Genomic DNA, 13,614 nt, shown 5'->3' on the forward strand with positions numbered 1-13,614 from the left:
TTTTGTTGTATTCAGGCCTTGAAACTGATTGGATAAGGCCCACGCATGTTATAGAGGACTATCTACTTTACTCAAAGTCCATATATTTAAATATTAATCTCATCCAAAAACATCTTCATAGAAACATCCATAATTGTGTTTCACTACATTTCTGGGCCCTGTGACCCAGCCAAGTCTTCACACAAACTAACCATCACAGGATTGATATATAAAGGTATAGGGTATCTTTTTGAAGTGAGGAAATGTTCTAAAACTGATTGTGGTGACGGTTGAACATGTCTGTGAATACACTAAAAAAACACTGAACTTTATATACTTTAATAGGTTAGTTATATGTGAATTATCCCTACATAAAGCTATTTTTTTTTCAAAAGACAGACTATCACAATAATCTTTATATCCTTGGAAAATGCAAACAAGTTATTTTATCCACAATTTTTTGAAAAGCACTTTTCATCCATAGACTACTACAAAAACACAAATCACTCTCTGGAGGTGATCAATCAATTAAGCAATAGGTATTTACCAAGCACAGTGCTGAACACATAGACAACCCTCAGAAGTAAACCCTGACAGATTGATTCACTGCTTCCAAAAGGAATCAGGTGATTTTCCTAGTACTCTGCGGAAGGAAATATATTCTATTCATTTTTCCAGGGAATCAGAAAAAGTAACATACTATGCTGCTATTGGAAACACTATGCAAATTCTCTGAGGGTCACAGAAATAGAATCCCTGACCTATGTAAGCTTATAGTCTACTTGGCAAGATATACTACTAAACAAGAAACAAAAACTATAAGTAAAACTAGTGTTTAATCTTAAAGCAACTATAGCTAAGAGATTCTGTGGCCCAGAAAAAAATAAGAGAAATCATACTTAACAACAATTATTTAATAAAGTCTTGCCATTCATATAAATGCACTGTGATAGGCATGATGGCTTCAAGGTTACTTTGTAGAGTTGGAGTGCTGGCCACAGGGGCCCTCAGGGCCAGTGGTCCCAATGCAGTCCCTGTGGTGCACCCTATGGCATCTGGAGGTGGTGTTCCTACTGATGACGAGTAGGTGAATGGGCTGGAGAGAAAGGTCACAATGGCTGCACAGAAGGGACTAGACCCATATAATATGGTAGTCCCGAAGGCAGTTTCAGGCACCAAGGAAGTCCCTAATTTAGTCCCATCTATCACCAAAAGCAATAGTGGGCAGCTTCTGTGAAGAGGAGACAGTGCCATCACCTGGTCGTGGCTGCACAAAAGTGAGACCTAGCAATGCCCTAGCTGCGGAACCCATTACAAGCTGATGCCCTGCCAGTTAGCCAACTGAACATTTGCACTAACTTACTCAAACTGTGCTTTAAAGTTTCTTCTTTCCAATAAAGACCACTGACTCCTTCTCCCATTAAAAAAAAAAATACATGTACATATATACACACTACATGCACATATTCATTCATATTTCCAAAAGCCAGAAAGTGATTTGCAAATTAAGCCTTAATCCCAATCTCATTAATAACTAGTTTGGTATTTAGCAGTTTCTATAGACTATATTATCTACATATCAGGAACAGTACACGCAAGAAAAAAATAACGAAAAACTAAGATGTTATATGCAAAAAGGTTAAACTTCTTTGTGATATAATACCAGGTTTTTTATGTAAGTATTCCTATTTTATACATGCGGAAGCAATTTTACAAAGGTATAATGACCTCAAAATCAAGTTCAAAATACTGCATACTGGTAGAAGAACGTCAAAAACAGAAAATTTCAGCAACGGTCACAATCTATAAAACACTAACATATATGGTATTTCACTGATTTTTCACAATAGCCCAGGAAGACAGTTGTCATTGCATAATTCTCATTCTACATATACAGAAACAGACCTCGACTAAATGATTCATCGTGGTCACACAGGTAATAAGTGTTACGGCAGGGAATCAAACTCAGGTCTTTGGGCTTTCAAATCAAAATTTCTGCAACACAATGAAAACAATTGCTGGTAAAGCCAAGAAATAGGCCTACTCAGAAAGAGATCTATGACTCTACAGCTATTACCTATCAGAATTAATTTTTTAAAAGTAATAGCAGCCACAGTAAAGGCAATTTTCAAATTCTGTGCTAGGTCAGGCTAACAAAATATAACAACTCTGCAAACTACATCTTTTGATTTTTCTCTAATCCTGGTCTACCATCAAAGCAAAATAATCTAGGAGAAAAAAATTACAAACTCCCTACACCATGTGGATCTTTATGTTCTATAAATTGATGTTTAGTATAAACTTAATCTACTAAGCTCATATTCTTAAAAGGTACTTAGGTCTCACTTTCATAAAATAAAAGGTGTGTCTTAGAACAATAAATAACACTTAAGAATAGAATTCTCTCCGTAACAAACTAAACCTATTATCAAAATGTAGTCACTTTGGGAAACCACAAATGGTTCCTGTTAACCTCAAAGACTACTAGGTATATGTGCAAATGTCCACTGAGAAAAGTTTAACTTTTAATTTATTGTGATCAAGAAATGGGTTTCATCCACAGTTAGAGTCGCATTATACACCTCTGACTCCCGCAATCACAAGGACAAGCTTTGATTTATATTACGATTGAGAATGAGCCTCAAGATATTGTACAGGAAATTAATGTTTGGCTTTGGTATTCTCATGGCTTGTACAAATACTGTAGTTGATAAACCAGTAGCCCATCCAATTTGTCCGTGGTTCCATTGCCCTCTAGTGGCTACTTTTAAACTATTTATTAACAGCATTACTTGCCTTTGAAAGTCAGCAAGGGATCTCAAAGCCTATAGCCTGACTAAACACCATCAGCAACATCTGGAAACTTCTTAGTCATAAAAATTTCAAGCCCCACCTAAGATCTAGTAAAAAAGAAACTCTGTGGATGGTGCCTAGCAATCCATTTTAATGTATCCTCCAGGTGATTCTAGATGCACAGGAACTTTGAGAACCACTAGTTTAAGGGAAGCATTTTATTCATATTTGAAGTAAATGTGAATGCAGAAAGGTACGTATGTGATGGTTAATTTTGCATGTTAACTTGACTGGACTAAGGAATGTCCAGATAGCTATTAAAACATTATTTCTTGATGTGTCTGTAAGGACGTTTCTTGAAGAGATTAACATTTGAATTGGTGAACGAGTAAGGCAAATGCCCTCCCTAACATGGGTATCATCCAATCTATTGGGCCTAAATAGAATAAAATGGCAGAGAGGGCAAATTTGCTCTTTCTCTACTTAAGCTAAGACATCCATCTTTTCCTGCCCTCAGACATTGGCACCTCTGGCTTTATACTTTCAGATTCAGATGAGTAATTACACCATTAGCCCCAAAATTCTCAACCGTCAGACTTGGACTGAATTACACCACTGACTTTCATGGTTATCCAGTTTGCAGAAAGCAGATCATGGGCCTTTTCAACCCTCATAACCAACCATGTGAGCCAATTCTTGTAATAAATCTCCTCTTACAGTTATCCTATTCTATTGTTCTGCTGGTTTTTTCCTCTGAAGAACTTTAACACAGTATATGTGAGTGTTCTAAGTATTGTTCATAATTTTATGTATCTATATCTATATCTTCTTGGAGTCTAAGAAGAGAGGTAAAATGATATAGATAGAGATATAATCTATTGGTTCTTTCCCTGAAGAACCTTAATACAGTATATGTGAATGTTCTTTTATGAGTATTACTCATAATTATTCCTATGCTTTTTCTGAACTTCAAAAGGCCTTTTTTTTCCTTAAAGATTTTATTTATGAGAGAGAGAGAGAGAGAGAGAGAGAGAGAGAGGCAGAGACACAGGCAGAGGGAGAAGCAGGCTCCATGCAGGGAGCCTGACATGGGACTCGATCCCGGGGCTCCAGGATCACGCCCTGAGCCCAAGGCAGGCATTAAACCACTGAGCCACTCAGGGATCTCCCTCAAAAGGCCTTTTATATGCACGCACAGGACACCCTAGAAAAAACTTATATTTACTTGGGAATATTTTAAAGTGCTATAAAGCCATGACTCAATGATACAGAAAACCACAGGATAAAATGAATAAAAGTAAATTCATTAGATATTAAAAGTTCATTCTAAGAGCTTGCTATCTAAATTCATTAGATATCACAAGTTCATTTTAAGAGCCTGCTGATCAGGATCTATTTTTTTCTTGTCTATAAAATCAGTGGTAGGGCAGCCTGGGTGGCTCAGCAGTTTAGCACTGCCTTCGGCCCAGGGCCTGTTCCTAAAGACCTGGGATCGAGTCCCACATCTGGCTCCCTGCATGGAGTCTGCTTCTCCCTCTGCCTGTCTCTCTCTCTCTCTCTCTCTCTCTCTCTCCCCCTCTCTGTGTCTCTCATAAATAAATGAAATCTTTAAAAAAATAAAAAATAAAATCAGTGGTAAACCGTTTGTTCACCAAACTAAGTATTCAATCCAGGTTTGTGTGAAGAATTCAATATTCAAGCTTTTAAATGGATGTATATTATTTTCTATCCATTTTTCCATTAAATTGCTACTTCCCACTACATGTATTATTAACTGAATTATCCAAACTATCAGCAACAGAACCTTAGTCACATCCTGAATTAAGGCCAAAAACTATTTAAGCCAGACTTTTTAAAAATTATGTTTTGGGTATTTCATAGTAATTTTTAAATCGTGTATAACTTTGTGTCAGCTCTAGGCTGCTGATGGTCACTTAATCTGTCCATCAGATAAAGACAGAATAGTTCTACAGAAAGTAAACTAGACTTGAGGCCAGAAAATATGAGATCTGATCTTTTGGCAAGTAACTTGCCAAAGTCTTGTTTTCCCAGCTAAAGAGTAGTATAAAAAAAAGTATCTGTATTACCAGGATTTTGTGAGGGTCAAGTAAGTAAGAATAATGGAAGATTAAATGTTAATTTAAAGGAATTTACATATCGTGTTTAAGCAATTACCCAGAAAGAATGGCATGTATTACAGAGTACTGAAATTGCTATTGATTAATAAAAAGATAGGTACATCTCCTACCACACAAAGCCTTTACAAATAACCACTATAAACTCTGGACAAATGAAAGCACTCGAGAGAAAAAACAGGCAGATATTGAAGATGTCCCTCAATATTTGTGAGAAAGAATGGTACTAAGTGAAGATAGACTCCAGTCAACATACTGAGTACAAAAACACAGAAAACTTACAGTTTTAGTGGGTAAGGCCTAGAAGATAAAGCATGGAGTGACCACAGCAGCTGAAAAGTAAGGGTGAAAATCCTAGAAAAGAGAGCCAATAGAGTAGCCTTTCTTCCATATATATTAAATCTTCCTAATTCTCTGAATGGCCCTGAACTATATTTTTATATGAGGCAGAATCCAAGCAGCACACTGAAGGCTAAGCAAATAGACTTTTTTACAGTCAAAGCTCAAGTTAACTGTCTGCTAAAAGAAAAATATCTATATATTCTTCTCAAAAACAAACAGGATCAAGAGAAGTCTAAAATATACCATTCATAGAATCCAGGAAACAACAGAAAATCAGTACACATATGAAGAAATAGGAAAATGTGACCTGCACTCAAAAGATAAGGCAATCAGTAAAGACCAAACCTGAGATGACTCAGATAGTGAAATTAACACACAAGGATTTTAAAGCATCTATTATAGTTATTGTCAAGGATATATTGGAAAATATGCTCAAAATGAATAAAAAGCCTACAAGATCTTAACAGAAAAACAGAAACCATAAAAAAAACTAATGCAAATTCTGGAACATAAAAATAAAACCTCTGAAATTTTTAAAAGTCATTAGATAAGCTTAACAGTAGACTGAAGATAAAGGAAAAAGTAAATGTACATGAAGACAAATCCACTAAGAACAGAAAACAACTAAATTGGAAAAAAAAATGAACAGGCCCCTCAGAGATCTATGGGATAACATCAGTACACCTAACATATATGTAAATGGAGTCCAAGAAGAGAGGTAAAATGATAGTAAGAATATGTGAAGAAAAATGGCTGGAAACTCTCTAAATACAATGATGAGAGACTAACATTTACAGGTTCAAGAAGTCCAGAGATTCTCAATTAGGGGAAAAAAAAAAAAAAACAGAAACAAAGAAAAACTACACCCATAAACAAAGAAGGCAAACTACTACAAACAAAACACTAAAGGATTGTTGGTAAATTGAACACCAATAAAAAATTAATTTATTTAAAAAAAAAAACCACTAAAGGTAAAATCTAAAAACAACCAAAAAAGCAAATTATGCACAGGGTATGATGATTTCAATGATCACTAACGTCTCATCAGAAACAATGGAGGCCAGGGAAACGTAGGTGGCTCAGCAGTTGAGCATCTGCCTTTGGCTGAGGTCATGGTCCCGGTGTCCTGGGATTGAGTCGCATATCGGGCTCCCTGCATGGAGCCTGCTTCTCCCTCAGCCTATGTCTCTGCCTCTCTCTGTCTCTCTCATGAATAAATAAATAAAATCTTTTAAAAAAATCGAGGCCAGAAATTAGTGGAATGATCTTTAAAATGCATAAAGGGGGGAGAAAACAGTCAACCCAGAACTCTATATTCAGCAAAAATATCTTACAAGAATGAAGGAAAAATAAAGACATGTTCAGAAAAAAGAAAAAAAACACATTAACAAACCAAAACTATACAAAATGCTAAACATTCTCTATGCTGAAGGGAAATGATAACACATAAACATTTAAATCTTCAAAAAAGAATGAAGAGCACTTTCATTTCATGACTTAGTTTTTATCCTTTGAGACTCAAAGATTCTGATTAAAGTGCTAAGTGAGCCTAACTTCTTTTCTCATCTTCACTCTCTCAAACATATACACATACATACAGATAGGAAATATGCAATAAGTGGGGTTCATACATATGAGGATCTGATGCCCAAAGTAAACTATAGATTCCCTAGTTCCTGCAAGGTTTTTCCACACTGCCTAACTTTCTCAAAGTGTAGCACAGGAGGGACACAGGAGGGATCTTATTAAGTTTATATACTCTATAACCACTTCTGTTATTCAATACTTTTTTTTTTAAAGATTTTAGTTCCTTATTCACGAGAGACACAAAGAGAGAGGCAGAGACACAGGCAGAGGGAGAAGCAAGCTCCGTGCAGGAAGCCCAACATGGGACTCAATCCCAGGACCCTGGGATCATGCCCTGAGACACACTCAACCACTGAGCCACCCAGGCATCCCTCAATATTTTATTTACTATAAAATGAAAATCACAAACATAAAACATTTTGAAAGACAGCTTGTCAGTTTCGATAAATGCTTCCGTATGTAACCTTTTCAAGAAACAGAACTCTATTATACACTTGTTTTGTACCCACAACAGTACCTAGCAGATTGCTGTGCAGTTAGTGCTTAACATTTAGCTTTCAAATAGCTTTGATAGTTGCAATGTGTTGTATCCAGTAAGTTTACCCCTCATCCTGAAAGCTATATAGCAGTTTTACATTAAGTTATGACTAAATGTGGAATTGGAAATTTTTTCTCCTGGTATTAGAAAAGGCTATTGTTTGAGGACTCATTCATTAAGAGCCAATCAAAGAAAAGAAAGGGTAAGAAACTGAAAAAAGAAAGGAGAATTTGATGGAAGAAGCTTCATTATTTCCAGGAGTTCAGCCTAATCCGTTTGTCCTCCCTATTTACTCCTAGACCCAAAATTTACTGCTTAGTATAAGGAATAATGCAGAAAACTATTCATATATGATTTGGCTACTTAAAGTCCTTTCCCTATTTTTTAAATCAGGTTATTTTAGTTTTGTTATTTTTGAGCTATAGTTCTTTCTACATTCTGGATAATAATCTCTTATCAGATACAGACACTTCCCCAAAGAAGATATACAAATGGCTAACACCATTAGCATCATCGGTGATGCTTACCATCACTAGTAGAGAAATGCAAATCAAAACTATAATATCACCTCACACCCGTTAGCATAGCCACTATCAAAAATACAAAAAAAAAAAAAAAAACTTTAAAATACAAAAAATTGCAAGTGTTGGTGAAGATGTGGAGAAACTGGAACCCTTGTGGGTGGAATTGTATTGGAATTGTAGTGTAGTGGAATTGTAAAATGGTGCAGCCACAGTCAAAAACAGTATGGAATTTTCTCAAAAGATTAACAGAGGGCAGCCCAGGTGGCTCAGTGGTTTAGTGCCACCTTCAGCCCAGGGCGTGATCCTGGAGACCCTGGATCAAGTCCCAATCCCTGCATGGAGCCTGCTTCTCCCTCTGCCTGTGTCTCTGCCTCTCTCTCTGTCTCTCTGTCTCTCATTAATAAATAAATAAAATCTTTTAAAAAAAAGATTAATAGAGTTTACTATATGATCCAGTAATCCTACTTTTGAGTATACAACCAAAAGAGATGAAAGCAAGACCTCAGAGAAATAATTGTAAACTCTTGTTCACAGTGGCATTATTCACAATAGCCAAGAGGCAGAGGTTTATCCAGTGATGGATAAACAGAAAAAAAGTGGCATATACCTACAAAGGAGTATTGCTCAGCCTTTTAAAAAGAACGAAACACTACCACATGTCACAAATGGATAAACCTAAAGGTAATATACTAAGTGAAATGAGCCAGTCACAAAAAGACAAATTCCCCTTATTTGAGGTATGTAAAGTAGTCAAATTTATAGAAACCCAAAACAGAAGTGTGGTTCCCAGAGGCTGGAGAGAGAGAAATGGGAAGTTGTTAAATGGGAAAAGAGTCTCAGTGTTGCAGGATGAAAAAGCTATAGAGATGCATAACAAGGTGAATGCTAGCTAATGCTATTAAACCGTACACTTAAAAATGGTAAACTTGATGTTTTGCTTTCTTCCTCTTTCCTTCTTTTTCCTTTTCCTCTACCAATCTTCCCCCAACTCAAAATATATGCACTGAAACAATAAAATAGAGGAAAGAAAAATGGGTGTTCTGCTCTTCTCCCTTTACAGTTCTCTACAACAAGCATTAGTTTTAGTTCAGAAACAATGAGGGAAGAATTGAAGGGAAGCTTGATTTCAGGCTTCTAATTTTGGAGAATCAGAACATTTCTTCCAGTTCAAGCTCAGGCTGACAAACTTACCAGGCTATAGGGAAATATATTGAAGTACCCAAGATCTTTAAAACCAATTTAGAAATTAATTTCAATAATAAAATATTACTATGCTCTCTCACATTCACAGTTAATGAAAACTGATCTGAAATTAAAGGCAAAAATAAGAAACACATCCACATAACATTTTCTTTAATAACCAATAAAACAAAAAATAAAACACATCTCACAAATGATAGCTATTCCATTAGAAAATACTTCATTCTACAATCTCTTTTAGTTGTTTTTCCATCAATTTCATCAGGTTTTGTTTCTTCGTTTCTGTTTGGGTGGAAAGTCCCATAATAAACAATAAGAAAAATAATTCCAAGGACAAGAGTAAGAGCTATAGTGATACTGATGGACATAAAATAGTCTGAATTAAAAATAGAGACTGGGGAAACCCAGAACACAACCAATATCCCCACTGTGGCCAGTACCCTTACAATATAGTAACAAAACATTGGACATTTGGTATTCTGTCCCTTAATATTAAAAAATGTAAAGGTAAGAATGAATCCAACAACAACCCTGTATAAGAATTCCATACTTATAGAAGCGCAAAACTGAGTTTGCTTTTTAAATGCCCACAATATCCCTAAAAACCAAAGAAATAACAACAGAAATAATGCAATCTTAACATCTAAGAATAGAAGAAGTACAATACTCAGCTTCCAAGATAATAATGTAAACAACTTATAAAAGAGGTATGTGAATTTGGGACAGAATCCATTAAGGAGATTTTTATCAGGCAAGGATTTTCTTAAAGCTACTTGATAAGCAACAGTCGACCAAGAAATAGCACAGCAAGAGACCAAGATGGCTGCATCTATAAAACAAAAAATAAAAAATAGATATATTATTATAGGAAACAGCAATGTTAAATTACTATATGTCATACATGCTTTAACTGTATATATATAAATGCCCACAAACATATCAGGTACTTTATATACTCATCTAATCCTTTGAAATAGATATTAATATTCCCATATTACATATAAAAGAATTGATGCTTAGAAAATATACAAATGACTTAAATCACATGGCTAGCAAGTTGCAGAAAGGTGAGATTTGAAGCTAAATCTGCCTGATTCCAAAGCTGGTGTAATTACATGCTATATCAGACTGCTTTATAAGATTTTAAATAAATTCGCTACATAAATTTTATTGACCAACTGTTATAATGGAATCTGCACACTCTGGAAGTTCTCTAAAAGACTATAGCTACAGTCCTAGTTTCTTCAGGTTTTTTGGCTTTGACCTTGAACATATACTTAAATCACCAAGAGATACCATAATGGGGGGTGGCAGTAGGAAGGGAGGGAAGGAGAGAGGGAGGTTAAACAGAAAACTTAATGTAAGTATAAGATATCAACAAGCTCAATTTCCCATTTAAGATGATGAATGAAATGAACAAATATATTCTAAAACTTATAAATTTCTATAGGCTTGATTTTTTTTTAATATTTTCTTTATTTGAGAGAGAGGAAGTACACACATTAGTGAAAGAGAGACCAGGGGCAGAGGGAGAAGGAAAAGCAGACCCCCTGCCGAGCAGGGAAACCCGGGCTCCATCCCAAAGGCAGCCACTTAACCTACTGAGCCACCCAGGCATGCCAGGCTTGACATCTTTAATCTTCACCCGATTTTTCCCCAACAAATAACGTAAGTTCATTACAACTTTGAAAAGGCATGCCATTAGCCCCATCAAAGCTGAGAACTTTTAACTTTTATAAAACTGAAAGTAAAGACATTAGAGAATTAGAAAGAATTTAAAGCAGAATACAAAATGCTATTCCTTCCCATTTAGCTTCACTGGAGATCTATATATTATGATGAAAAGGCAGACTTAAAATATGTTGATGTGTTGAAGAAGATTATGATGATTTTAAATGCCTTTGTCTACTTTACTGGTAATAGCATATTCCTTCTGAACCACACTGGACTTTTTTCTTTCTTCTTTGATTCAAATATTTTAATGAAAGCATTGCTGTCCCCTAATTGTCCTATGATACATTTTTTTCTAATTAGTTTTAACATCTACCAAACTACTGCATACACACAATTGAACACAAAACAAATTAAGAAATATATATAATTTTTTAAGATTTTATTTAGTTATTCATGAGAGAGAGAGACAGACAGAGAGAGAGAGAGAGAGGCAGACACAGGCAGAGGGAGAAGCAGGCTCCATGCAGGAAGCCTGATGCGGGACTCGATCCTGGGACTGTGGGATCACCCACTCAGCCAAAGGTAGATGCTCAACCACTGAGCCACCCAGGTGTCCCAAATATATATAATTTAAAAGTCAGTAAGCTCTACCCCTCCTCTCAGTCATAACCCCCAGAAGAAATCACTATCAACTCTACTAGCTTTTCTTCTGACATTTTATTTGTAAATAAAAAAATACACCTGTTCTATTTCTTACTTTATCTGCTTTAGACAGAGCTTATTGATTTTCTATTTGGAAAGAGGAAAATTTAGCATATACACACATAAATATACACCTTCTTTGCATTTTCCTCTCCTTCCATCTGCCCAACAGAGTAACATCACAATTTTTTATAAAAGTTAGTATTGGGTGTTTATCTTATTATAATTACATAAATATAGCTTTTTTTTTCCTGCCCAGCCAAGTATTACACTAATATACTTCCTTTCTTTTAAAACTGTTCACTGTTCCTTTGCTTGCTTAGTTTTTCATAACTCTATCAATATTTCTTGGGAAAATCTTCAAATTAATTAATTAGTAAAACACCCCTAGGGGGGATCCCTGGGTGGCTCAGCAGTTTAGCGCCTGCCTTTGGCCCAGGGTGCGATCCTGGAGTCCCAGGATCGAGTCCCGCGTCGGGTTCCGGGCATGGAGCCTGCTTCTCCCTCTGCCTGTGTCTCTGCCTCTCTCTCTCTCTCTCTCTCTCTCTCTATCATGAATAAATAAATGAAATCTTTAAAAAAAAAAAAAACACCCCTATATACACATCTATTAGTTCTTTTTTTTTTTTTTCTTTTTTTTTTAAGAATAGAACCCTACTAGTCTAAGGTGGCTGTTCTCAAGGTTTGCTTCCTGCCTTCCTAGAATGTCCCTTCAAGTCTCTTTGGTGTTGACTTCCTGTTTCCTGTTTTCATGTGTTTCTTGCTTTATTCTCATGTTTTGACCACGCATTCTCCAGATATTCCTGAGAGAAGTTGTACCTAAGCAAAAATGTTTGAGATCATGTCTGTTTCAAAATGTTTTTATTTACCCTCACATTGGATATACAGTTTTGTTAGAAATAGAACTGAAAGTTTAAAAACATGGGATGCCTGGGTGGCTCAGCCAGTTAAACATCTGACTTGATTTTGGTTCAGGTCATGATCTTAGGGTCCTAAAATCAAGCCTCTGTGCTCAGTGTGGAATCTGCTTGTCTTTCTCCCTCTGCTCCTCCCCCATATGCTCACTCTCTCAAATAAAGAAATAAAATTCTTTTAAAAATGGTAAAAATGTTTTCAGGGCACCTGGGTGGCTTGTTTAGTTGAGTGTCTGCCCTCCACTCAGGTCAGGGATCCTGGGATTGAGCCCTGTCTCTACTCCTACTTACTCTCTATTTTCCTTTGGTATATTGAAGTGGCTGTAGTCCTTCTGGAGATCTAGCTAAGCAGAAACTGAGTTGAGAATACACTTAGTTTAGGTTTAAGGAATATGTTCATAAGATCGGTTTGAATAGTTAAGATTAATAAGTAACAAAGTTAGGATTCTCAGACAGTTTGCCTGATATTAACACTTCATTATATTGCCATCAACAGGCCTATGATTACTTAACATTAAGGGACAATGATCTAGCCTTATCCAGTTGACATTAGTTTGACACTATTTCCCATTTCTTACTAATCTACCTGCTCTAACATATTTGTCTGATCACTTAGCTAGCCTAAAATTACACTCTATCCAAAATGAATTTCTTGTCTTTAACAAACCACATCTTTACATATTTCTCTCAGTCTGTAATGACCTCATCAAAGTATGCATATAGATGATTTCTTTGAGTTGACATTACTGACACCAGTGAAGAAAACCGAACACTCCCAATATTTACTAATGAAACATCAAAAATAAACTAGTACTGTCAATTCAAATAGTATCTAAAAATAGTTACTTCATCCCAAAAAAATGTGATATACTCTGATCTTATAGCACATTACTAAAGAAACTGCCAGTGTTTTTCCCAAATTTAATAACAATCCAAAAAATAAACATGATATTAATAACTTGTGAAGTTGAAAGGAACTTTTCTAAGTTAAAATGATAAAAAACAAATTTCAAGCAACTATGCTAAAAAACAGATGAGGAGCACCTGGGTGGCTTCGTCAAATTAAGTGTCTGACTTTGGCTCAGGTCATGATCTCAGGGTCCTGTGATTGGGCTCCACATTCAGTGCAGAGTCTGCTTGTCCCTCTCCTTCTGCTTCTCGCCTAACCCATGCTTTCTCTCTCAAATATTTTTTAATAAATAATAAAATTAAAATTAAAAACAGAT

General features: G+C 35.7%; 1 protein-coding gene across 18 annotated transcripts in view; it reads right to left on the reverse strand.

Moving 5' to 3' along the window:
- XKR9 (XK related 9) overlaps positions 1–13,614 on the reverse strand; it is a 236,409-nt gene that overhangs the window by 141,918 nt on the left and 80,877 nt on the right. For 14 of the 18 annotated variants that reach the window (XM_072804273.1, XM_072804272.1, XM_072804282.1 and 11 more), the window contains one exon: positions 9,235–9,927. The exons of the other annotated variants lie outside the window; for them this stretch is intronic. In XM_072804273.1, coding sequence (XP_072660374.1) covers positions 9,299–9,927 — 629 coding nt within the window. In that variant the 3' untranslated portion in view covers positions 9,235–9,298. Of the gene's footprint in view, positions 1–9,234; positions 9,928–13,614 lie in introns of those variants that run through there. 18 annotated transcript variants of the gene reach the window in all.

This window comes from Canis lupus, chromosome 28 (assembly GCF_048164855.1).
Source record: "Canis lupus baileyi chromosome 28, mCanLup2.hap1, whole genome shotgun sequence".
NCBI lineage: Eukaryota > Metazoa > Chordata > Mammalia > Carnivora > Canidae > Canis > Canis lupus.